The 25,091-nt window shown below is 39.7% G+C and overlaps 3 protein-coding genes across 3 annotated transcripts; 2 read left to right on the top strand and 1 right to left on the bottom strand.

The window, feature by feature from the left end:
- Positions 1–253: 253 nt before the first annotated feature.
- LOC140016872 (uncharacterized) lies at positions 254–2,146 on the bottom strand. The gene is made up of 5 exons (XM_072070959.1): positions 2,078–2,146; positions 1,340–1,720; positions 1,010–1,294; positions 632–829; positions 254–475 (listed from the first exon to the last, which is right to left on the bottom strand). The coding sequence occupies exons 1-5, from the start codon at positions 2,144–2,146 to the stop codon at positions 254–256; spliced, it is 1,155 nt and encodes a 384-aa protein (XP_071927060.1).
- A 19,469-nt stretch (positions 2,147–21,615) lies between these two features.
- On the top strand, positions 21,616–22,227 carry LOC113693818 (uncharacterized). The gene has a single exon (XM_027212546.1). The coding sequence runs from the start codon at positions 21,616–21,618 to the stop codon at positions 22,225–22,227; it is 612 nt and encodes a 203-aa protein (XP_027068347.1).
- Positions 22,228–23,856: 1,629 nt separating this feature from the next.
- Positions 23,857–24,423, top strand: LOC140016867 (uncharacterized). Its single transcript, XM_072070943.1, has one exon. It carries the CDS (start codon positions 23,857–23,859, stop codon positions 24,421–24,423), a length of 567 nt encoding a protein of 188 aa, XP_071927044.1.
- Positions 24,424–25,091: the final 668 nt, after the last annotated feature.

Raw genomic sequence — 25,091 nt, 5'->3', positions numbered from 1 at the left:
AACGTTTCATACAAATGTTGGACTAGGATTTGAGAATGGTTGATTCTGAGAAACCAACTTTAAGGGAAAACTTAGGGTGCATTTGATAAAATTGAAATTTAGAAACTGAAATCTGAAATTTAAAGCCTAAAGTCCGAATCTATTTTTTTTTTTTTGGCTAAGCCTGGCAAAGGGGAGGGATGCCACCCCCACTTTTATGCATAATAAGCAGAGATACAACGGGCTCAAAGTTGAACAATTTCTGTTTCTAAAATTAGGGTAGTTTCACGATCCTAATAGAAGGCATTCTAATGAAATCTAGTCGAATTCCCTCACGAGCCAGTCGTGGCCAATCATTCCAATGCTCATAAAATTTGATATCCAGGTGAGGATGAGCCACTCCAACATTTGCCAGAATATCCGCCACCTTGTTAGCCTCCCTGAAACAGTGGGAGAGCCTAGTAGGTATGTCAATCAATTTCCATATTTGGTGGACCTGTAACCGAATACACCATGGGCAGTTGATTTGACATTGCAGAATTCCCACCAATAGTAGGGAGTCTACCTGGACGTTAATATTTGTAATTCCCCTCTAATCACATAATCGGAGTCCTATCAAGAGAGCCAATGCCTCAGCCTGGATACTAGATACCTCGCCGAAGAAAGCTGAGAAACCTACCAAGGGGCGCCCTACCACGTCCCGTATAACTCTGCCTCCACCAGAAGTCCCAGGATTACCTTTGGAGCAACCATCAGTATTCAAAGTGAAATATTCCTCCCCTTCTCCTGGTTTCCATTGAACGAGTTTGAAACCAAACTTCCGTTTTGTTTGGTGGGACCAGTCATACAACTGCGTAAATGAGGGACATCTAATATGCTCTTTAAAATGACCTTCAATTAGTAGTTTAGTCTCCAAAAAGATTGCCTGACAGATAGAAGCGGTGTGCGGTATAATTGCTTCGAAGATTGCTTTATTCCGAGTTTTCCAAATATGCCAACATATAAGGCTCGGAAGAGTATAATATATCACCTTCTGCTTCTCCGAAGCAGGGGAGGACAACCACCAAGAGACTAGATGGGCCCGAACAGATGAGCCTAAGCTAATGCCACACAGCTCTCCGAAGTATGCCCAAACCTCCTTTGCAACTTGGCCCGTTGAGAAAACATGCTCAAACATTTCAACCGATGCGTACGGACAACACCAACATTTGGAAGGACCATGAATTCCCAGCGTATGAAGAACATTATCTAATGGCAGGCGTCCTGAGAGTAGTCGAACCATGAAGAAGGACACTTTCAACGGAATTGGATTTTGCTAGACTGTAGCAAACATAAGTGAATTGTTACGTACTTGATGTACCTCATGAAAAGCCGATGCCAAGGAGAACTGCCCAGACGTCGCAGCTATCCACACCACCTCATCCGATTGGTGCTCTATTGGGACCGGCTTATCCAAAATAGCTGGGATAATCTTTTGTGGGAGAGTTTGAAATAACGATTGCACGTTCCAATGACCCTGAGTGATGAAATCATGAAATGAGAGATTGGCTGCTATTGGACCATGAAGAAATAGTGCACCGCTACCCAACCAATTGTCGAACCAAAAATTACACAACCCATCTTGTATCAACCACAACATAGAGAGTTCAACTTGTCGGCTGACGTTAAGCATCCGTCTCCATGTTGCTGAAGAAAACGGGTTGAGCTTAACCTGACAAGGGTGGACTCTCCGACAATACTTCTGTCACATAAACACAGTCCAAAGTGAAGAACCTGTTCGAAACTTTCACCACAACTTATAAGAGAAAACTGTATAAACATCTCGAAGCTGTCTGAAGCCCAATTCTCCTTTCTCCGGTGGAAAACACAATTTTGACCATCCGATCCAATGGTACCTTAGACCCAAGTCCGAGGCTCCCCACAGAAAGTTGGCACACGCTTGTTCAATAGAGTGGAACACAGCTTTGGGCATCACTGTAGCTGAAAGCAAATGAGTCGGGATAGCCGAAAGCACATGTTTAATCAAGGTGATTCTCCCCCTTGAAGTTAAAAACTTCGATTTCCATGACAAAATTTTCCCAAAAATACTTTGACATACCTCAGCAAAGTAGACCGTCTTACATCTCCCAACATAAAGGGGGAAGCCTAGATACCGAGTGAGAAGCATTTAGCGGGAGAACCCCATAATCCGCTCAATGATTCGATGTCTTGAACTGGGTAAGGAATGGTGAACCAAGTAGCCACTCTTTTGAATGTTGAGCAGTTGACCGGAGGATTGTTGGTACAATTCCAAAATCCTGATAATTCGATGAAGAGAAGCAGTGGATCCATTAGCCAAGATTAGCACATCGTCCACAAATGCCAGATGAGTTACCGTAGGACATCCTTGAGGAACCTTAAACCCATGGAAGCCCGTTTGATATGCAAGACTATTCAACCCTCGCGATAGAACCTCCGCTCCTATGACAAATAAGACAGGGGATAATGGATCCCCCTGGCGAAGCCCCTTACTTGATTTAAAGAAGCCATACGATGCCCCATTAACCATAACGGAGAACCAAACATTTGATATCAATTGCTAGGTCATATCAATAAATCGCTCACCCAAGCCAAATTTTCGCAACACCGTAGTCAAATGAATCCAAGATACCCGGTCATAAGCCTTAGACATATCTAGTTTTAGCGCTACATTCCCCCCTCGAGACTTTTTCCCACTACCTGAAATAATCTCCTGAGCTAACAGGTAGTTCTCTGTGATATTTCGACCCCTGACAAACCCTGACTGCTGGGGAGAGATTTTTTTGGCAGCAAAGCGGCCACTCTATCAGACAAAAGGCGCGAAATCACCTTATTTATGAAATTACAAAGGCTTATAGGCCGCAACTTAGAGAAATCATTCGAATTTGGGATTTTCGGAACCAGAACAATGGAGGTCGAGGTAATGAACCGCGGTAGCTCTGCCCCACAGAAAAAACTCACTACAACATTATATACATCATTGACAATGATGTCCCATGCAAAGGTGAAAAACTTACCAGTGAATCCATCTGGCCCTGCAGCACTGTCTCCATCCATGGCATATACAACCCTTTTTAACTCTTGCATTGAAGGGATATCCTCCAGGGTAAGGTTGTCCTGTGTCGAGATCAAAGATAGGATAAACTGAAGCAGCACAGAGTTAACCGTCTCGGTCTCAGAGTATAAATCAGAGAAAAATCGAATAGCCTCAGAGGCAATATTCTCATCCCCCTCCACCCAAGAATCGTCGACCGTTTTGATTCGATGAATCGTACTTTGAACTCGTTTTTGCTTGACCATCGCATGGAAGAACTTGAAATTCCAGTCGCCCTGTGAAAGCCATTTGACACGAGTTTTGATAAGGGTTTATTGTACGTATTTTTAAGTGCATTTTATTAGTTAATTTTGGTTTGATTATTTAGTTTTATAACTAAAATAACTAAGATTTTGGTAAAAATCTACATTTTATGTTAAAGTGGCTAACATTGCATTTCTATTGATTTTAATAGTAAAAACTTCATTTATATGTTATTATGTGTTTCTAAAGTTTATGCCTTGGGTTTGGTTGAACTTCCTATGATTGTTAATGTTTATTATTTGGCTATTTGATTGCTATTATTTGAGCAAGTTATTTAGCACTTTAACTTTTTAAATCATGATTAATCTGGTACCATTAATTGTGATTATCTAAGGTGTTATTTCTGTAATGAAAATTGAGATTTAACACTAGTTCAAGAAGTGCTAAACATAGGAAGTACACTCACGAGAGTAGAGGTGCACCTATGTGGTTTTGGTGATTAATTTCATGTAATTTCATTGAAGAAATGAACTTGTAGCTAATTTCATAACCATGAGAATATGTATGGATTAGTTATGAGTATAATTGATTCACTACGAATGTAGGATTCATATGCATAAGGAAATTAGCCAAAAACTTGACGTGCGCGGGGTATACCTTTACAATAAGGTCATCAACAATCAAGTTTTAAATTTATAATTGCTAAATACCCCACATGCGATTTATCACAAGTATACGAATCGTGAGCGAGTATAGGGTATTAAGGGTCGATCCCACAGAAAAGATTGCAATTACCGTGTTTTTCGAATTCCTTTATTATCTGGACTTCCATAAATACAAAATTAATGAAAATAACACTAGAAAACTCCTAGAGATATGGAATTCCTTACTACTCTTGCAAATGAAGTTACCGGTTAAGTGAATGCTATTATTTTGGTTAGTTATGACGTAATTTCCTTATGCATGTGAAACCTACTCTCGTAGTGAATCAACTATACTTGTAAATAAGTCATACCTACTCTTATGAATTAACTACAAGCTCATTTCTTCTATGAAATTAGATGAAACAAGTCACTAAAACCACATAGGTGCACCTCTACTCTCATGAGTGTACTCCCTAGATTTATCACTTCTTGAACTAGTCTTAAATTTCAATTTTCATTGCAAATTTAACACCTTTAGATAATCACAACTAATGGGCGGTTAATCATGATTAGAAAAGCATAAGTGATAAATAACTTACTCAAAATAATATCACCAAATAACTAAGTAAACATCATAAACAAGATATAGAAAGTCCATCCATACTCTAGGCATGAACTTTAGAAAAACACGAAGAAAAACAAAGCCAAACTTGTATTATAGTTAAACATGAAATCAAATACAAAAGAGAAAGTGATAGGAGAGATGTCACCCTTGTCACATGAGCTCTAACTCTCCATCTTTGCTCCTCCAATCTTCATCCAAATCTAGATATAAATACAAGAAGGAAAAACTACTTTACCTATACTATACTAATACACCAAGAAAAACTAGTGAAGACTACATTTTTTTGTGGAGTTCTTTTTAGCCTTCAAAAGTTATTAAAATTGTCCTTCAAGACTTCTATTTATAGAGAAATTTAAGAGCCAAATGAATTGTTTCTTGTTATCATTTTTTACTCTTGAAACTCTTTTGAGTTGTTTTTTCAAGTTTCCAGCCTTTTCTTGATCATATATAACCGAAATTTCTGGGTGGAACTGAGTTGGAAATGTTGCGTGAAAGCAGGACAAGTTGGTCAGAAAATTGCAACATTCAGATTAGAATATGCGACTTTAGAAAATGGGACTTTCTGGTCGCGTATTGAACAGTCGCGTTTTGAGTTCTGTGTAATTCAACTACCATTTTCGTAATGCTAGAGGCCGAACTAACTCTTCTGTAAAACATAAAAGTTGTAGCTCTTTGAATTAACTTTCCAATGCCTCAAGAATCATCCAATTTGGAGCTCTCTAGACCCAGATATGACTAAATTACCAAAGACTGGTCAGAGCTCTATTTTCAACTTTGGACTGCTGAGTTGAATTTCGGTACTTCGACTTTTGGACTATGAAAATAGCTGAATTGGACTTGATGTCGTCATACTAAATGTAGATATATCTCTTAGCTTCAAAATGGTATAAAGATCATCTCAATCTAATGTATGTATTCTAAGATATAGCCAAAATACCAAAAGTTGTCAAAGCTGACTTTTCTTGATTTTTTTGTCCTCAAATTGCATTTCTCCTTTTACACTTCATATTTTATTTTCATCACTCTAGATCATCATCAATCATCCAAATATCTCCGCAATGGTTTCCATTTGATGATTGAATCATTAAACCTGCAAAATATGAAATTTTTACCGTAAAAATGCGATTTTCACACTTTAAACCACAAAATGTGTATTTTCACTAGAAACTTAGTTAATTAGTTATAAAACTAAATAAAACACACCAAAACTAATCAATATAACACACTAAAAATACGTAAAATATCTACTTGTCAAATACCCCCACACTTAAACCATTACTTGTTCTCAAGCAATTAGAAATACAAACCAACAATGATCCAATATTTTGAAAACAAACATATGTGTACCATTCAATTTCATTTTCTCCAAACAAGGTAAATAACTATTATGCAATCTTTCATTAATGCTCAAGTACTCATAATATCAAGTAAATGAGAGTCAATTATACCACCATTATAACAAATTCAAGTCAATTTCTCATCCTTACCCAATTCACAAGCAAGTAACTCATATGGTCAATAATAATGCTTCCTAAACTCATGATCATCATCTTATTCTAATTTAAAGAGGGATTTATTCATATAACATAGCTAAATATTACTTAAGACGTGAGAATGCCTTTTGATGCGAGGATCAACATTTTTAGATGAAGATCACCGGTTACTCAACACTTCACATACTCAAGTTATTTTGCATACTCTTAATTCAAGTACCGTTTTACATGAAAGTCAACATTTATAGATAAAAACTCCCAATTACTAAGTACAAGAATCATTGAAGTAGAACAAATCTTATTTTCTTATTGTCTTCTTTTTTTCATTTTTTCTCTTTTTTTTCCACTTCTTTTTTAACAGCAAAGATAATAATAATTTCCTTAAAAGAATAATCATATGAGAAGTGTATTGCACTTATTGACCATATTTATCACTTAACTTATAAAATCAAATAAAGAAAAGAAATTTCATTAAATATGCAAAAAAAAACATAATTTTCTCCCCTTTACAAGATATACTTTCTTACAAATGCACAAATTATAATCACATAATAGTTATTTCCAAATTAAATGAGAAAAAAAGTTTCCAAATCATATATATTTATCTAAAATGTAGAAGAAATTTGAACTACTAATGGTAAGGAACTTATTATCCCTTAGATAAATTGAAAAAAAAATTTTGAAACATTTTTGGGACAACTTTGCAATTTTGGACAAGAAAAAATTTGAATTTTAACACAAGTCTAATATTTGCAACTAATAAGTCAATCACATACAATGTATATAATCTCAATTTTCCCCCCACACTTAACATGTACACTGTTCTCAATGTGTAAAAAGGAAAATCAAGATAAAGAAAGTGATACTCCCCTATTGTTGTGATTGAACATGAAGCTTCAAGATCCGTTGTCCATCTGTCTCCCATGCTTCATGAATTCCATTTGATAACCATTAGTAATATTAACCTAAAGATGGAAAATGAGAAATAAAAGTGATAACAAAGATTTAGTAAACAAAATGGTGATCTGTAACTTCAAACCTTTGTTTTGGTGATGTACCTATATAAAATATACAATAAACTACTCAGGGTACAAGAAAATATATGAGGAAAAGAAGAAAAAGAGAATCAAAGAACCTGCATTTTTCTTAAAAAAAAAACGTGTTCAGAAAACGCGACTCAACAAAACGCGCCATCAAGCTGCGTGTTGTGAAGTCGCGTTTCTTTACAAAACTTGCTGAATAAAAAACGCGACTATGCTGCAAAACGCGACATGAAGGCGTGTGTTTTGGTTTCTAATCCAGGCTCGAAAAAATGATTTTGTTGAAAACGCGACTTCCTGTCGCGTTTTCTTCAGTATGGGCGCAGAATTGAAAACGCGATTCAGTGGCGCATTTCCTTGAAAAATGCATTTTCTGCTGCAAAATTTAGCAGAAATTTAACTTTTGAATAATTACGAATGGTACCCCAATCACTCAAAATGCTTCTTAGATCATTTGTTTGCAAATTTTATCAATGTATGCACATGTAAAACACTGAAAACATGCATTTTATCCCTTTTTAAAGGATCAAATAAACCTTTAACGTAATTGAAGGGGTTGAGTTGTTTGATCAAAATTCGTCTTTTTCATCTCAAATGGTCACTTTTGCTTTCATTTCCAATACCTATAAATGAAAAATAATGAAATAACTCAAACATATAATTTAAACATAAAATCACACCAAAATAACATAAAGTACTAAAACATTGGGTTGCCTCCCAACAAGCGCTTTTGTTTATAGTCGTTGGCTCGTCTATTGAACCTCATTTTTTAAGGAAGCTTGGTTAAAGAATAATCTACCATTTTAGGTCGCGGTGGATCATTAAAAAGTGACTTTATAGCAAAAGCCACATGATCTAATGATGTGAGAAATGGAAGTGACTTACCTATTCCAAGTGTTTCATAGATATTACATTGAATATGCACCACTTGAGAACTCACCAAAGGGAATGGCATGAGAGTATCTTGGGCAGCAATACCCTTAGAACCTATACCTTCAATACACTCCTCAAGAGAGGTGAAAAATGAGTCATTAAAACTCACCTCTTGAGGTTCAAGGTTAGTTCCAAAGATATCATCATATGGAATGGATATTTGCTCATTAAAAGAAAATTGAGATTCATCATTTTGATCATAATTTAATCCATTGTCACATACAACATTCCCACCATTCATAATAGGGTCATTTTACATATTATTAGAAGAAATAGCTTCATTAGAAGAAATAACTTCACACAATCCATGTAATTGTTCTTGTATTCTACAAAAGTGAGAGGTTAATGCATCTAATCTTTCCTCAACCCTATCAAAATGATCGAAAGTCGCGTTAGCTAACTTTTCTATGGCTAAATCAAATTGATTAGAAGAATGTTCGATAGCTAGCTCCCAAGATGCATTAGAATCATGAACTAATGGTTCACTTTCTAATTCCCCAGATAGAGGTGCATTAGCTAACCTTTCTATTGCCAATTTTCAAGATGGTTTAGATTCAAATTGGACACATTTGGATTGGTAATCATATAAATAAGGAGAAACACGCTTAGCACATTGATTATCCCAACCATAATCACAAGAATTGCCTCAATTAGAACCATATTGATCAAGATAAGGATTGCAATGCTCAAATTCATCATAATAATCCACATATTGTACTTGTATACATGTATAAGTAGCATGATCACCTCCACACAAGTCACAAATCACATGATAAGAATTAAAAGTATTAAAATTCCTTTTTTGCTCAATTTCAAGCATAAAAGTGTCCATTTGAATTTGTAACGTTATAACATCAAGTTTAGCCTTTAAACACCTTAAACCATCTTCAAATGACATACCTTCGATAATTTCTTGGTTACCTCGATTCAAGGAGTTTTGTGCGTAGTAACCATCCATTATCGATCTTCCACTTATCATACATTGCTCCCCCATATATTCTACTCTCCTTTGTTCCCTAAACATGTTTTCAAAATAACTCAAAAACACGTTTAGTCAATACGAATAAGTGACTCTAATCAAACAAAAAAACATAAACAAAGACTCACAAAGACACTAAAAACAATACTTAAGACACTAGACACAACAATAACACAAAAACAAGTAAAATTGTCTAAATTAATAAAGTTGCTTTTAGCACCGATATTGACAAATCTGCCCCGGCAACGGCACCAAAAACTTGACGTGCGCGAGGTATACATATCAGTTTAACTCATCCACAATCAAGTTTTACATTTATAAACTCCTAAATACCCCACACGTGATTTATCGCAAGTATATGAATCGTGAGCGAGTATAAGGTATTAATGGTCGATCTCACAAGGAAGATTGCAATTATCGGTGATTTTCGAACTTCTTTATTATCTAGACTACCATAAATATAAAAGTAATGAAAATTAACACTAGAAAGCTCCTAGAGATATGGAATTCCTTACTACTCTTCCAAATGAGATTACCAGTTAAGTGAATGCTATTATCTTGACTAGTTATGGCGTAATTTCCTAATGTATGTGAAACCTATTCTCGTAATGAATCAACTATACTTGTAATTAAATCATACCTACTCTCGTGGTTATGAAATTAACTACAAGTTCATTTCTTCTATGAAATTACATAAAACAAGTCACTTAAACCACATAGGTGCACCTCCACTTTCGTGAGTGAACTCCCTATGTTTATCACTTCCTTGAACTAGTGTTAAATTCCAATTCTCATTGCAAATTTAACACCTTAGATAATCACAATTAATGGCCAGTTAATTATGATTAGAATATCAAAAGTGATAAATAACTTGTTCAAAATAATATCACCAAATAACCAAATAAACATCACTAACAAAATATAGAAAGTTCATCCATACTCTAGGCATTAATTTTAGAAATACATAATAAACATAAAATCCAAAACTTGTATATTAATCATACTTAAGAACCCAATACAAAAGATAAAAAGTTGGAGAAGAGATAACCCATGTCACTTGAGTTTCAACTCCTCCTTCTTCATCTCTATCTTCATCCTAATTTAGCTAATATACAAGAAGGATGAACTAACTAGCTAAACTATTCTACACTAAGGAAATGGAAGAACTACATTTTTGTGGTAATTCTTGCACTCTCCAAGCTCCTGCAAAAATTGCTAACCCAAGAGAATATGACTAGCCTCAATTTTTATTCTAAAATTCTGATATCCTCCATTCACCTACCGTATTTTTCTTCTCCCCTTTGATTCTTTAAATCTGGTGTTAACCCAGTCAACAAAACAAAGTTCTAGCCTCTTGATTCTACCGTATATTTTTTACTTGACAATAAGCTATTTTTCTTCCTTTGTGTAGCCTACGTTTTCTCTCCAACTCTAGCTGGAAAGTAGTGTGAAAATGAGAAAAATGGCTGAGCAAATTGCAGAAATTCGGTTGCCATACGCATTTTCACTTTTGACCTCATTTCAACTGCAATTTTCTCTATGATAGGCACCGAACTGGTTGTTATGTAAAACACAAAAATTGTAGCCTTTTAAATTAGTGTTCTAATGCTTCAAGAATCATCTAATTTGGAGATTGGTGGACAGAGATATGGTCAAAATAGCATAGACTGGTCAATTCTGGGCTTCAGCTTTCGACTATCCAGATAAGTTTCTGTGTTTCGACTTTTTGACCAAGAAAACGGCTGAATTCGACTTTGATGTCTTCATACCAAATGTAGATATATCTTTTAACTTCAAAATGGTACCAAGATCACCTCGATCTGATCATTGTAACTCGAGATATGGCCGAAATACCAAGATATGTCGAAACTGTCTTTACTTGAATTCCCTCAATTGAATGTTTTGTACTTCATGCCTTCTTTAAACCACTTCAATTCATCAATTATCATCCAGTTTTCTTCTCAATTCACTCCAAATGATGATTGAGTCCTTAAACCTACAAAAACATGAAGTTCTTTCCGTTAAAATCTATATAAATGCAATTTTTGCCAATTAAACCGCAACATAGATATCTTGACCAAAACCCTAGTTAATTAACTATAAAACTAGGTAAAACACACCAAAACTAATTAATAAAACATACTAAAAAGACGTAAAATATCCACTTATCAAATATTTCCACACTTGAACCATTATTTGTCCTCAAGTAATTAGAAATACAAACCAACAATAATCCAAACTTTTAAACATATGTGCACTATGCAACTTCATTTTTTCAAAACAAGGTAAATAACCATTATGCAATCTTTCATTAATCCTCAAGTACTCATAATATCAAGTAAAGAAGAGCCAATTATACCACCATTATAATAAATTCAAATTAATTTCTCATCCTTATCTAATTTTACAACCAAGTAACTTATATGGTCAATAAAATGCTTCCTAAACTCATGATCATCTTTTTATTTTATTTAAAAAGATATTTATTCATATAACATATCTAAATATTACTTAAGACGTGAGAGTGCCTTTTGACGCGAGAATCGATATTTTTAGATGAAAATCACCAGTTACTCAACATTTCACATGCTCAAATTGCTTTACATACTCTCAATTCAAGTATCGTTTTACGCTAGTTAGTTTATCGTTCTTACCTTTTAGCTAGATGAAGAAGAAGTTGGAGAATGAAGAAGGCAAGGAGATGAACTCATGTGACAAGGGTTACAGTCGTTTCCAACTTTTTATCTTTTGTACTTGATTCCAAGTTTAGTTAATATGCAAGTTCTGGATTTATATGTTATTATGTGTTTCTAAAGTTTATGCCTTGGGTTTGGTTGAACCTCTTATGATTGTTAGTGTTTATTATTTGGCTATTTGATTACTATTATTTGAGCAAGTTATTTAGCATTTTAACTCTTTAAATCATGATTAATCTGGTACCATTAATTGTGATTATCTAAGGTGTTATTTCTGCAATGAAAATTGAGATTTAACACTAGTTCAACAAGTGCTAAACATAGGAAGTACACTCACGAGAGGAGAGGTGCACTTATGTGGTTTTGGTGATTAATTTTATGTAATTTCATTGAAGAAATGAACTTGTAACTAATTTCATAACCATGAGAATATATATGGACTAGTTATGAGTATAATTGATTCACTACGAAAGTAGGATTCAAATGCATAAGGAAATTACACCATAACTAGCTTAGATAGTAGTATTCAATAATCCAAATATAGTACTTGCATGAGTAATTAGGGATACCATAACCTAAGGAGCTTTCATTTGTTATTTTGTATAAGTTTAGGTTGAACTTGTTATAATTCATTGATAGTCTAAATAATAGAGAAGATTTAGTAGTGCTGGTAATTGTTCAATCTTTCTCGTGGGATCGACCGGATATATACCATAAACTACTAGTTGACCTATATACTTGCAGCGAAACGGGTGTAAATCGGATTTTTTAACTTGTACGTATATTAAAAACCCGTCAAGTTTTTGGCGCCGTTGCCGGAGAAGATTTGGCAATATCGGTGTGAAAAGCAACTTTATTAGTTTAGATATTTTATTAGTTATAGTGTGAATGTTATTTTCTATTATTTTAGTGTTTTATGTGTGTATGTATTTTATCACCTATTCTTCTTACTAATTTTGCTCTTAAGTTGTCTAAAAAATAATTTTAGGTAATGAGGAGGGTAGGCCAATTTGGAGGATAATACTTGAGAAATAGAAGATTGGTACTGGATGGTTATCAAGCGCAAAACTCCTTCAATAGAGGTAACCAAGAAATTACTGAAGGTATGTCTTTTGAAGATGGTTTGAAGTGCTTAAAGGAAAAATTTGATGTAATTATGTTATAAGTTCAAATGGACACAATTATGTATGAAATTGAGCAAAAGAGGAATGCTAATGGTTTTAACTCTTATGATTTGTGACTTGTGTGAAGATTATCATGCTACTAATATATGTAAGCAAGCACAAAATGTGGACTATTTTGATGAATTTAGGCATTGCAATTGTTATTTTGATCAATATAGATATAATTGGAGTAATTCATATGTTTATGGTTGGGATAATTAATGTGCATATAATGCTTCTTCATGTTCTTATGATTTCCAATTCGAAAGTGTCCAATATGAATCAAAATCATCTTGGGAGTTGGCAATAGAAAAAGTAATTAATGATCCTAAGCCAACTTGGGCGTTAGTTTTAGAAAAATTAGCTAATGCAACTTCTGACCGTTTTGATGGGGTTAAGGAAAGAATAGATGAATTAACTTCTCACTTTGGTAAAATACAAAAGCAATTGCATGCATTGTGTGAAGTTATTTCTTCTAATGATTTGCAAAATGACCCTAGCATGAACAGTGGGAATATTGTATGTGAAAATGGATTGCTTTTGGATGAAAATGATGAAACTCAATTGTGTTTTAATGAGCAAATATCGATTTCACATGATAATATCTTTAGGACTAACTTTGAACCTCAAGAGGTCAGTTTTAATGACTCATTTTTCACCCCTCTTGAGGAGTGTATTGAAGGTATAGGTTCTAAGGGTATTGCTGCCCAAGATACTCTCATGGCATTTCCTTTGGTGAGTTCTCAAGTGGTGCATATTCAATGTAATATTTATGAAATGCTTGGAATAGGTAAGTCATTTTCATCCCTCATATCATTAGAACATGTGACTTTTACTATAAAGTCACCATTTACTGATCCACCACGACTTAAAATAGTGGATTATTCTTTAACCAAGCCTCCTTGAAAAATGAGGTTCAATAGTCGAGCCAACGACTATAAACAAAAACGCTTGTTGGGAGGCAACCCAATGTTTTAGTACCTTATGTTATTTTGGTGTGATTTTATGTTTAAATTATATGTTTGAGTTATTTTGTTATTTTTTATTTGTAGGTATTGAAAATGAAAGCAAAAGTGACCAAATGAGATGAAAAAGACGAAATTTGATCAAGGAACTCAACCCCTCGATTTGTGTTAAAAGTGTTTTTGATCCGTTAAAAGGAGGTAAAATGCATATTTTGATCTTATTATATATGCGTGCATTGATAATTTTGGCAAAAGAATGATCTAGAATGCATTTTGAGTATTTGGGGTAACATGTGTAATTTTTTAAAGTTGCCATTTTTGCAAAAATTTACAACAGAAAACGTGGATGAAAACGCTCCATCAAGCCACGTTTTCAATTCTGCAAATTTTGTATAGAAAACGTGGATGAAAATGCTTGAAAACGCCACGTTTTGAAAACGCTCCATCAGCCACATTTTACACCAGCCATGTTTTCAATTATGCATCTTTTGTACAGAAAACGTGACTTGAAAACGCTCCATCAAGCAACGTTTTGAAAACGCTCCATCAGCCACATTTTACACGAGCCACGTTTCAGTTATGCCCAGAAGGAAGAAAACGTGCCTCACACAAAACGTGGCTCGAAGGCACGTTTTGTCAAGTCACGTTTTTCCCTTTTTTTCGAATGCTAAAAACGTGAGACCTAATTCATTCTTTATTCTTCTTCTTTTCCTCATATATTTTCTTGTACCTTGAGTTGCTTATTATGTATTTTCCATAGGTACATCACCACCACAAAGGCTTAGGAATTACGGATCGCCGTTATATGTTTATTAATGTCTTTGTTATCACCTTTATTTCTCATTTTTAGGTTTATATAACTAATGGTTATCCAATGGAATTCATAAAGCATTAAAGATACACGGATAACGGATCTTGAAACTTCATATTCAATCGCAACAATAGGGGAGTATTATTTTCTTTATCTTGGTTTCCCTTTTTACACATTGAGGACAATGTGCATGTTAAATGTGGGGAGAGAATTGAGATTATATGCATTATATGTGATTGACTTGTTGGTCCCAAAATTACAATTTTGCCCCAAAAAGTTTCAAATTTTTTCAATTTTATCCAAGGGGCAACAAAGTTCTATACCATTAATAGTTCAAATTCCTTCTACACTTGAGATAAATATATGTGATTTGGAAACTTCTTTTCTCATTTAACTTAGAAATGACTATTATGTGATTATAATTTGTGTATTTATAGAAAAGTATATCTTTTAAAGTGGAGAAAATTATGCCTACATTTTACAAATTTGATGAAATTTCTTCTTTTTACTTGATTTTACATAGTTAAGTGATAAATATGGTCAATAATTGCGATACTCTTTTCATGATTATGCTTTTGAGGGAATGTTTATTATTTTTACTTTGAAAAAAAATAAAAAAAAAAGAAAAAAGAAAAAAAGGGAAAAAAAGAAAAAAAAATGAATAAGAGTTATTCTACTCTAATGATTCTTGTACTTAGTAACTGGGAGTCTTCATCTACAAATGTTGACTTTCGTATAAAACGGTATTTGAATTAAGAGTAGACAAGACAACTTGAGTATGTGAAGTGTTGAGTAACCAGTGATTTTCATCTAAAAATGTCGATCCTCGCGTCAAAAGGTATTCTCACATCTTCAGTAATATTTAGCTATATTATATAAATAAATCCCTCTTTGAATTAAATAAAAAGATAATCATGACTTTAGGAAGCATTATTATTGACCATATGAGTTACTTGCTCGTAAAATTGGGAAATGATGAGAAATAGACGTGAATGTGTTATAATGGCAGTATAATTGGATTCCCTTTACTTGATATTATGAGTACTTGAGATTAATGGAATGATTACATAATAGTTGTTTACCTTGTTTTTGAGGAAATGAAATTGATTGTGCACATATATTTATTTTCAATCTTTGGATCATTGTTGGTTGGTATTTGTTATTGTTTGAGGATAAGCAATGGTTCAAATATGGGGGTATTTGATAAAGGTTTATTTTACGTATTTTAAGTGCATTTTATTAGTTAATTTTGGTTTGATTATTTAGTTTTATAACTAAAATAACTAAGATTTTGGTAAAAATCTACATGTTATGTTAACGTGGCTAACATTGCATTTATATTGATTTTAATGGTAAAAACTTCATTTTCATGCAGGATTAATGATTCAATCACCAAAGGATGTCAAATGAGGTGAAAATTAGATAATTGGTGATGAATTCAAGTGGTTAAAAATAAATGAAGTAAAAAACGTTTAATTGAAGAAATGCAGTTCAAGACAGTTTTGGCACTTTTCGGTATTTTGACTATATCTGGAGTTACACTTATCGGATTGAGGTGATCTTTATACCATTTTAAAGTTAATAAAGAGACCTAGAATTGGTATGAAGACATCGAAATCCAATTCTACTGATTTCATGGACAAAAAGTCGAAATGCAGAAGCTGCATTCTATGGTCAAAAATTGAAATAGGGTTTGACCAGGTGATAGTATTTCGATCATATCTTAGGCTAAAAAGCTCAAATTTGGATAATTCTTGAAGTATTGGAAAGGTACTCAAAAGGCTACAACTTTTGTATTTTGCACAAAAGCTAGTTCGGCCTTCATCATAGAGAAAATAACAGTTGAAACGAGGCCAAAAACACAGAGTTGAAAACGCGAGTTGACAAAATGTGGGTTGATGCCGCGTTTTGTTTAGGCGCGTTTTGTAGCTGAAAAATCTGCAATTTGTTCAACCATTTCTCTTATGTTCAGACTACTTTCCAGCTATAAGTTGCAAGGGAATTCGGTGCACATACTTCAGAAGACAAAAGGGCAAGAAAGGTGGCTTATTTTCAAGTCCAAAAAATTGGTTATTGACTATCTTAACAAATTTCAGATTTGGGAATCAAAGGGTGGAAAATTTGACCAAGAAAAAAGAGTTTTGGACTAGTTTTTATGCAGAGACATTTGGGGAGGTCTGACATTATCATACGGGAGAAGCTTGAAGAGTGCAAATATGTAGTTCTTCCATTTCCTTAGTGTAGAATAGTTTAGCTAGTTAGTTTATCCTTCCTGTTTATTAGCTAGATGAAGAAGAGGTTGGAGGATGAAGAAAGCAAGGAGATGAACTCATGTGACAAGGGTTACATTCCTTTCCAACTTTTTATCTTTTGTACTTGATTCCTAGTTTAGTTAATATGCAAGTTCTGGATTTATATGTTATTATGTGTTTCTAAAGTTTATGCCTTGGGTTTGGTTGAACTTCCTATGATTGTTAGTGTTTATTATTTGGCTATTTGATTGCTATTATTTGAGCAAGTTAGTTAGCACTTTAACTCTTTAAATCATGATTAATCTGGTACCATTGATTGTGATTATCTAAGGTGTTATTTCTGCAACACTAGTTCAAGAAGTGCTAAACATAGGAAGTACACTCACGAGAGTAGAGGTATACCTATGTGATTTTGGTGATTAATTTCATGTCATTTCATTGAAGAAATGAACTTGTAACTAATTTCATAACCATGAGAATAGGTATGGATTAGTTATGAGTATAATTGATTCACTACGAAAGTAGGATTCAAATGCATAAGGAAATTACACCATAACTAACTTAGATTGTAGTATTCAATGATCCAAATATATCACTTGCATGAGTAGTTAGGGATACCATAACCTAAGCAACTTTCATTTGTTATTTTGTATAAGTTTAGTAGGTTGAACTTGTTATAATTCATTGATAGTCTAAATAATAGAGAAGCTTCAGTAGTGCCGGTAATTGTTCAATTTTTCTCGTGGGATTAACCAGATATATACCCTAAACTACTAGTTGACCTGTATACTTGCAGTGAAACGGGTGTAAATCGGATTTTTTTAACTTGTACGTATATTAAAAACTCGTCAAGTTTTTTGCCTCCAAAATTTCTCCTCTATAGCCAGCGCATGCCGATACTCTGCCTGAACCCTTTGTAGCTCAATCTGAGCCCCGTCCGAGTCATCACTCTCTGCCTGCAATTCTGCCTGTGCCATTTGAAACTCTGCGCCTTTAACAGACTCAAAAATATCCCCAAAGGAGGATTTATTCCATTGCTAGATAGCTCTTCGCGTGGCTAGGAGTTTGACACATAACACCCGCCAAGGGGAACCATTGATGGGCGTGTCCCATGCATTGTGGATTGTTTCCAACAATGGATTGTTTCCAACAATGAGGATTTTGTCGTCCAAACTTCAAGAATCGAAAAGGACGTGGTTTAGTATCATGGCGAGGGGCAAATTTGATTTTCAGAGGTGCATGATCAGACGGATGTCTAGCCAAATGGACAACCGATGTGGAAGTTGATAGATCTAAAAATTCACCATTGACTAGAAAACGATCTAGTCGTTTCCATATCCGAGCTCTTCCTCGCTTGTTGTTACACCAAGTAAAGGAGGAACCCGAAAATCCTGCATCAAAACTTTGGCTTCTTCCATGAATGTCATATAATCCACTCCTTCAACAGCCATGAAAGGACGCCCCCTCGCTTTTCGGACGACACTATGATGACGTTGAAATCCCCGGCGATACACCATGGCCGAATCTGAGGCTTGTTACCTAACAACTGTCTCCATAATTCCTTACGAGCCCCCAAAGAGCATCCCGCATGGACCCAAGAAATCACTAAAGGGCAAGGCAAAAATGGATGGTGTACATCTAACGTAATATGTTGGTCAGAGAACCCAATTAACGAACAAGCAAACGGCGATTTATAAAAAATCCATAAATCAGCGGAGCTATTGACCAACACATAATCAAAAGCAATTTGCAACCTAAGATTTTGAACCTTGGAAATATCTAGTTTAGGTTCACAAATGACAAGGAACTGAATTCTATGCAAACGAATTAATCTACGCAATCTTCTAAAATTTGGAGCTTTCGAGACTCCTCTAATATTTTAGAACATGGCATTAATCATGATCCAAACCTTTAAATATATTTTGAGAAGATGTTGCAGAGCGAATTTGTCTATCTGAAGGGAATTTAGTACGCATACTTTTTTTCAACCGCACAAACTCCTCCTCCACCTCCACGGCTTGGTCAATATTAAGGGCCATCAACGTATGATCTTGCCTTTCAGGTAGATTGGCCATTTGTGTGGACAGATTTTCAGCACAAATTGGCAACTCACCATCCCCCTTACACTCCAAGGATGAAGAACGCACAGCAGTCCTACTCACAACAGGTGACTGCGGCAACGTGTTGACGCATCCACTGTCTTCGCATGCTTCCACAGAAGTCTGTTCTATTTCCCTAGTTCCAACAGAGTTGGCCAACCCATTAGTGGCCTTAGGATCTTCTTGTGAATTAGCGGCAGCGGAGAGAACTACAACAAGCTTTCCTCCTTCTGTCACCTGGACAGATTTATCATCAGAGACAGCATTGACCAACCCAACAGTGGGCTGAGGATCTTCATGCGAGTTAGCAACAGCCACCGAAACTTCGTCAAACGTTCCTTCCACATGCAGCTGGGTAGATGTTTGACCATGGACAGCATCAAGTTTCTCTTGATGATTTTTTGGTATTACAGAGGTCCCGTCCTGGGCCTAGACACGTGGCAGCCCAGGTCGGTCAGGACTGGGGTTGGACCCCAGGCCTTTGACAACCGTCCTGAGGCACACCACCACTAGAGCTCCGAAGGGCTCCGGGAAGCAATCCCGCAGAAGGCGGGGAGAATCCTCTTCAGCGCGGGATTGTGGCTACACTGGGCAAGTTCCGAAACGTACGGAGGTCGGGTTCTCGGACAGGTATAAATGGTAACACACGCCAACTACGCAAGGTACGCTCACCATTGGTAAATTTACTCCCGACTGCTTTATTTCCCGTGAACCACACTCACCGGAAAGTTAACTTGACCGTCGGAGTGCCCTCGGGGACAACCTCGGGGCTCCCCTGTCAGGCCACTCACTTGTTTGCTTTGCAGGCTTGGGACCCGCTCCTCTCATCAGCACGCCGAGCTCATCAGGTCAGTTCGGTCTGGGGAAGCTCTGCGCTTCTTCAATTGGCGCCGTCTGTGGGAACGAAAGGTTAGTGCAATTGTGTTGATGGCAAGGACGCGTTCTAAGCGAACCATGGAGACCACCGATCCTGGAGCCGGCGAGGGGTCCCGGAGAAAGGAGACAGAGGCGGCTCATGACGCCGGGGGCTCAGACCTCTCAGGAGAACGGAGACAGCAGATTCTCCAGTTCGTGACGGAGAACCTCCTCATGCTGGAAGACATAATCCGGCAGGCGAAGGAAGGGAGCGAAGCCGGAGGTGCCCAGACCTCCAAGGCGAAGGGGAAGGAGAAGGAATCACCTTCCGACCCCTCGGAGGATGAGTCACGGGACCAGCCCCCCAGGAGGAAACGGCCACGGACTCCTACTCGACCCCGAGTTTCGGTGGTCGGGGATAGCGAGAGGTGCTCCCGCGACCGGTCCGCTGGGAACCGACCAAGAGACCTCTCACCGCGGAAGCCCGCGCGAAACGGGCTTGAACGCTCCCCTGACCGATCTGTTAAGAGCCGGCCTCGTAACCTGCCCCGTGGAAGCCGGTTCGAGACGAGTTCGAGCATATCTTGCGGCCGCAGTTGTATGAGGACAACTATACCACATCGCCCTTTACCCGAGAGATAGAGGATCACCCACTACCCCGGAGGTTCAAAATCCCGAACATCGAGTTTTACGACGCTTCTACCGACCCGGAAGACCACCTCTCGGTCTTTCTGATGCACATACGTCTGCAAACAGCCGCGGACGCGATCCGTTGCAAGACCTTCCCCATGTTTCTGAAGGGAAGGGCCCGGCTCTGGTTCCAGGGTCTGGCACCGGGGTCTATCCGAAATTTCCCCGAACTGGTCAGGCAGTTCGTCGCCCAATTCATCTCTTCGAAGATCTATTCGAAGAATGCGACTTACCTGATGTCAATCAGGCAGAAGCCGGATGAGTCACTGAGGAATTTTATGTCCCGCTTCAACACGGAAAGCCTGCAAATCTGAGACAAGGATGAAAAGGTGGTGATGGCCGCTTTCATGAACGGACTCAGGGTGGAGGAACTCTTCTACAAGTTAGCCGAGAAATCCCCTGAAGACCTGGAGGAGCTCCTGACCAGGGCGCACGCAGCCGCTAAAGGAGAGGAGGCTGCTCGTCTGAAGAAGGAGTCGGATCGGGAGCTCGGAGATCGGAGGGGACGGGGGCACCTCCCCGAAAGCAAGGATGGTCCGACCAAGAAGAACGTTTTTTACCGTCTCTCCAAGGAGAAAGCTCCCGCACAACCGCCACTTCCGGATAAGGGATACACCCCCCTGACTCGGTCCAGGGCCCAAATCCTGGCCGTTATGGAGGTGGAGGGCCTAGGAGGACGGCCGCCTAAGATGGGGACACCCCGGAACAAAAGGAACCAGGACCGATACTGTGCCTTCCACCGTGATGTTGGGCATGATATGGAGGGGTGCTGGGCCCTGCGGAGGGAGATTGAGGATCTGATCCAGCGCGGCTTCTTGGGACGATTCGTGCAGCAAGGTCGACCAGGTCGGGAGTTAGGACGCATCTACCGCGGGGATAGGGGCGAGGGCCAGCGTCGCGACCGCCCTGAGCGCGATCGCGACGTTCCTCGGGACAACTACCTCGACCTGGACACCCAGAACTTAGCAGGGGTGATAAACACCATTGTTGGGGGTCCCACGGGGGGGATAGCCATGCAGCTCGGAAGAACAAATGACCTCTCCCCTAGGGGGATGACTCCCTAAAACGCCTGCGCATGGACGAGGAGATCACCTTCGGACCAAGGGACGCGGTTCTCCTAGCGTCAGGGAACCACGCGGCCATCGTGATAGATGTTGCAACCAACAACTATCGGGTGAAGAAGGTGTACCTCGACCAGGGAAGTGCGGTTGACATTATGTTCTACCGGGTGTTCAAGGAGCTCGGCTTGGAGGATGGGCAGTTAACGCCAGTTCGGATACCCTTGGTGGACTTCACCGGACCGCCCATCAACCCGGAGGGGATGATCACCCTGATGGCCACGATAGGGCAGGCGCCCAAGTGTCGGACCATCCCAGTCAATTTCGTGGTGGTCAAACAGCCGTCCCCGTACAACGTGTTCTTGGGGCGGCCCTCTTTGAACGCCCTCCGAGTTATTCCCTCTTCTCTCCACTTTAGCGTAAAATTTTTCACACCGGGAGGGATCGCTGAGGTGCATGGGGATCCAGAAGTGGCCAGAACTTACTACCTAACCTTACTCCGGGAACAGGAGAAGGTGGTCTCCCAAACGACCAGTTTGGAGCCTTACATCCCGGGGGACGAAGCACGGCAGTTGGGCACCCAGAACGATATCGAGGAGTTCCCCTTGAGGCAGGACCGGCCCGACTAGGTCCTCCGCATCGGTGCGCTGCTGCCTTCTGAGGAGAAGGAGGGTTTGAAGGCCCTGTTAAGGGAATACTCCCAGATTTTCGCGTGGACGGTTGAGGATATGCTTGGGATCCCAACCGACCTGGCCGTCCACCACCTCAAGGTGGACCCTCGCTTCAAGCCGGTGAAGCAGAAGAAGAGGAGTTTCACCCCAAAAAGGAATGAGGTGATCAAGAAGGAGGTCGGCAAGCTGTTTGAATCCAAGATCATCCTAGAGGTACACTACCCGACCTGGTTAGCCAATCCGGTACTGGTTAAGAAAAAGGATCAGACCTGGAGAATGTGCGTGGATTTCACGGATCTCAACAAAGCCTGCACGAAGGACTGCTTTCCTTTGCCAAGGATCGACAGGTTAGTAGACTCTACGGTGGGTTTTGACGTTTTGTGTTTTCTGGATGCATTCAAGGGATACCACCAGATAGAGATGGTCGAAAAAGACCGGGAGAAGACCTCCTTCATTACGAAGGAAGGAATCTACTGCTACCGGACCATGTCATTCGGGCTAAAGAACGCTGGAGTTACCTACCAGCGCTTGGTCAATAAACTATTCCAGAATCAGATCGGCAGGAGCATTGAAGTCTACGTGGGCGACATGATCGTCAAAAGCCGAACTGACCGGCAACTCATCCCCGACTTGAGGGAAATCTTGGACATCCTATGGGAGAGCCGGATGCGACTGAACCCGAAGAAGTGCACCTTTGGGGTTAGGTCAGGAAGGTTCCTAGAATTCTTGGTGTCCCGAGAGTGGATCCGGGCCAACCCGAATAAGCTCCAGGCAATCATGGACATGGCTTCCCCGAGGAATGTGAAGGAGGTCCAGCGGCTCACGGGGAGGATGGCAGCCCTAAATAGGCTCACGGGGAGGGGGTTACCTTTCTTCCGAATCCTGAAAGCATCCAAGGACTTTCAATGGATCGAGGAGTGCCAAACAGCTTTCGCCGACCTGAAAGCCTATCTGGCTGAGTTGCCCACCTTGATCGCCCCGGAGCAGGGAGAGACCCTGTTCCTATACTTGTCCGCCTGCAATGAGGCCGTTAACGCGGTTTTGGTGCGGGAGGACAGGGGAGTTCAGAGGCCAATATATTACGTCAGCCGTGCTCTACAAGGGCCAGAAACGTAGTACACACCAGCAGAAAAGTTGGTCCTCGCCTTGGTACATGCAGCACGTAAGCTCCGACCTTACTTCCAAACCCACGGCATCGTCGTCATGACTGATCAGCCCCTGCGACAGATACTCACCAAGCCTGAGGTCTCGGGCAGGATGACCAATTGGGACGTCGAGCTGGCCGAACACGACATCTGCTATCGGCCTCGGACCGCTATCAAAGTCCAGGCCCTGGCAGACTTCTTTGCTAAGGGGGCCAGCTTGGCCACAACTGAGCCGATCTCCCCGCCCAATTAGGCACGGCCGGGAGAGCCGTGGGTCCTGTTCGTGGACGGGGCGTCTAGCAAGGAAGGAAGCGGAGCCGGCCTACTGCTCACCTCGCCCACAGGGGAAGAGCTGAACTATGCTCTCCGATTCGACTTTCCGGCCTCCAACAACGAGGCGGAATATGAGGCCCTGTTGACGGGATTGCGAATAGCCCACCAGATGGGTATAGCCGCGATCAAGGTCCGAAGCGACTCTCAGCTCGTAGTCCTCCAAGTTCGCGAGGAGTACGAGGCCAAGGAGGACGTCATGAATAAATACTTAGCCAATGTACGGGAGGCGATAGCCCTGTTCGATACATTTGAGATCGAGCGGCTGCCGAAATCACAGAACAAGCGCGCGGACGCTCTGTTGAAACTGGCGTCCTCCTCTTTCGCTCACCTGAGCAAGGAAGTGTTGGTGGAAGTAGTCAAGCACAAAAGCATTGACCAGGTCCAAGTCTTGGCTATTGACAGCCCGGCCTCCTGGATGACTCCCTTCATGGAATTTCTCAGCTCTGGTGCTTTCCCTAATAATAAAATCGAAACTCGCCGACTCCAACTCAGAGTTGCTAAGTATGCCTACGCTGGGGGGACCCTCTACAGGAGGTCGTATTTGTCTCCCGGGCTAAAGTGCGTGACTCCTGAGAAAGGCGACTACGTCCTCCGCGAAATTCATGAGAGCTTATGTGCGGCGCATGTAGGATCCCGGGTGTTGGCTAAAAAGTGCCTATTCCTTGGCTACTATTGACCGTCTGTGTTTCGGGATGCCGCGGCCCTAGTTCAGAAATGTCGAGTTTGCCAGGTGCACGCACCGCTGCGTCACCAGCCCACTCGGGAAATGGTTCCCATCCACAGTCCTTGGCCCTTTGCCCAGTGGGGGATAGACCTTTTGGGTCCCTTTTCCCCCGCTCCCGGAAGGTACGAACACCTCGTAGTGGCCATCGACTATTTCACTAAGTGGATGGAGGCCGAGCCACTGACCACTATCTTCGGGAAGTCAGTTCAGAAGTTCTTCTGGAAGAACATAGTCTGCCGCTTCGGTATTTCACATGTCTTGATATCCGATAATGGGCGCCAGTTCGCCGAAAACCCCTTTAGGAGCTGGTGCGCAAAACTCGGGATCAACCAGTATTTCACCTCGGTCGGTTACCCCCAGGCAAATGGCCAGGTGGAGAACGCCAACCGAACCATTCTACAAGGACTGAAGACCGGGTTGGAACTGGCCCAATCTAACTGGCTAGAGGAACTCCCTAGTGTCCTCTGGGCTTACCGCACTACGCCAAGGGCGGCCACCCACGAGACTCCGTTCTCCCTAACTTATGGGGCAGAAGCGGTGGTACCAGCAGAGGTCGGCCTCCCATCACCTCGGACACAGAACTTCGTTACAACGACCAATGAAAAAGAGCTGAGGTTTAA

Source organism: Coffea arabica, chromosome 1e, assembly GCF_036785885.1.
Source record: "Coffea arabica cultivar ET-39 chromosome 1e, Coffea Arabica ET-39 HiFi, whole genome shotgun sequence".
In the NCBI taxonomy this organism is placed as follows: Eukaryota; Viridiplantae; Streptophyta; class Magnoliopsida; order Gentianales; family Rubiaceae; genus Coffea; species Coffea arabica.
Note: the sequence above shows the minus strand (reverse complement) of the source record. Positions and strands in the feature narration are given on the sequence as shown.

Bases quoted from the DNA above. Each gene is read 5' to 3' on its own strand.
- LOC140016872 (XM_072070959.1), bottom strand. From the start codon at position 2,146: ATGCTTCTCACTCGGTATCTAGGCTTCCCCCTTTATGTTGGGAGATGT. The intron at 830-1,009 runs GTGATATATTAT...TCATTTACGCAG, and splicing joins CTGCTTCGGAGAAGCAGAAG to TTGTATGACTGGTCCCACCA. The intron at 476-631 runs GTATCTAGTATC...ATTCGGTTACAG, and splicing joins TCTCAGCTTTCTTCGGCGAG to GTCCACCAAATATGGAAATT.
- LOC113693818 (XM_027212546.1), top strand. From the start codon at position 21,616: ATGGACGAGGAGATCACCTTCGGACCAAGGGACGCGGTTCTCCTAGCG.
- LOC140016867 (XM_072070943.1), top strand. From the start codon at position 23,857: ATGGGTATAGCCGCGATCAAGGTCCGAAGCGACTCTCAGCTCGTAGTC.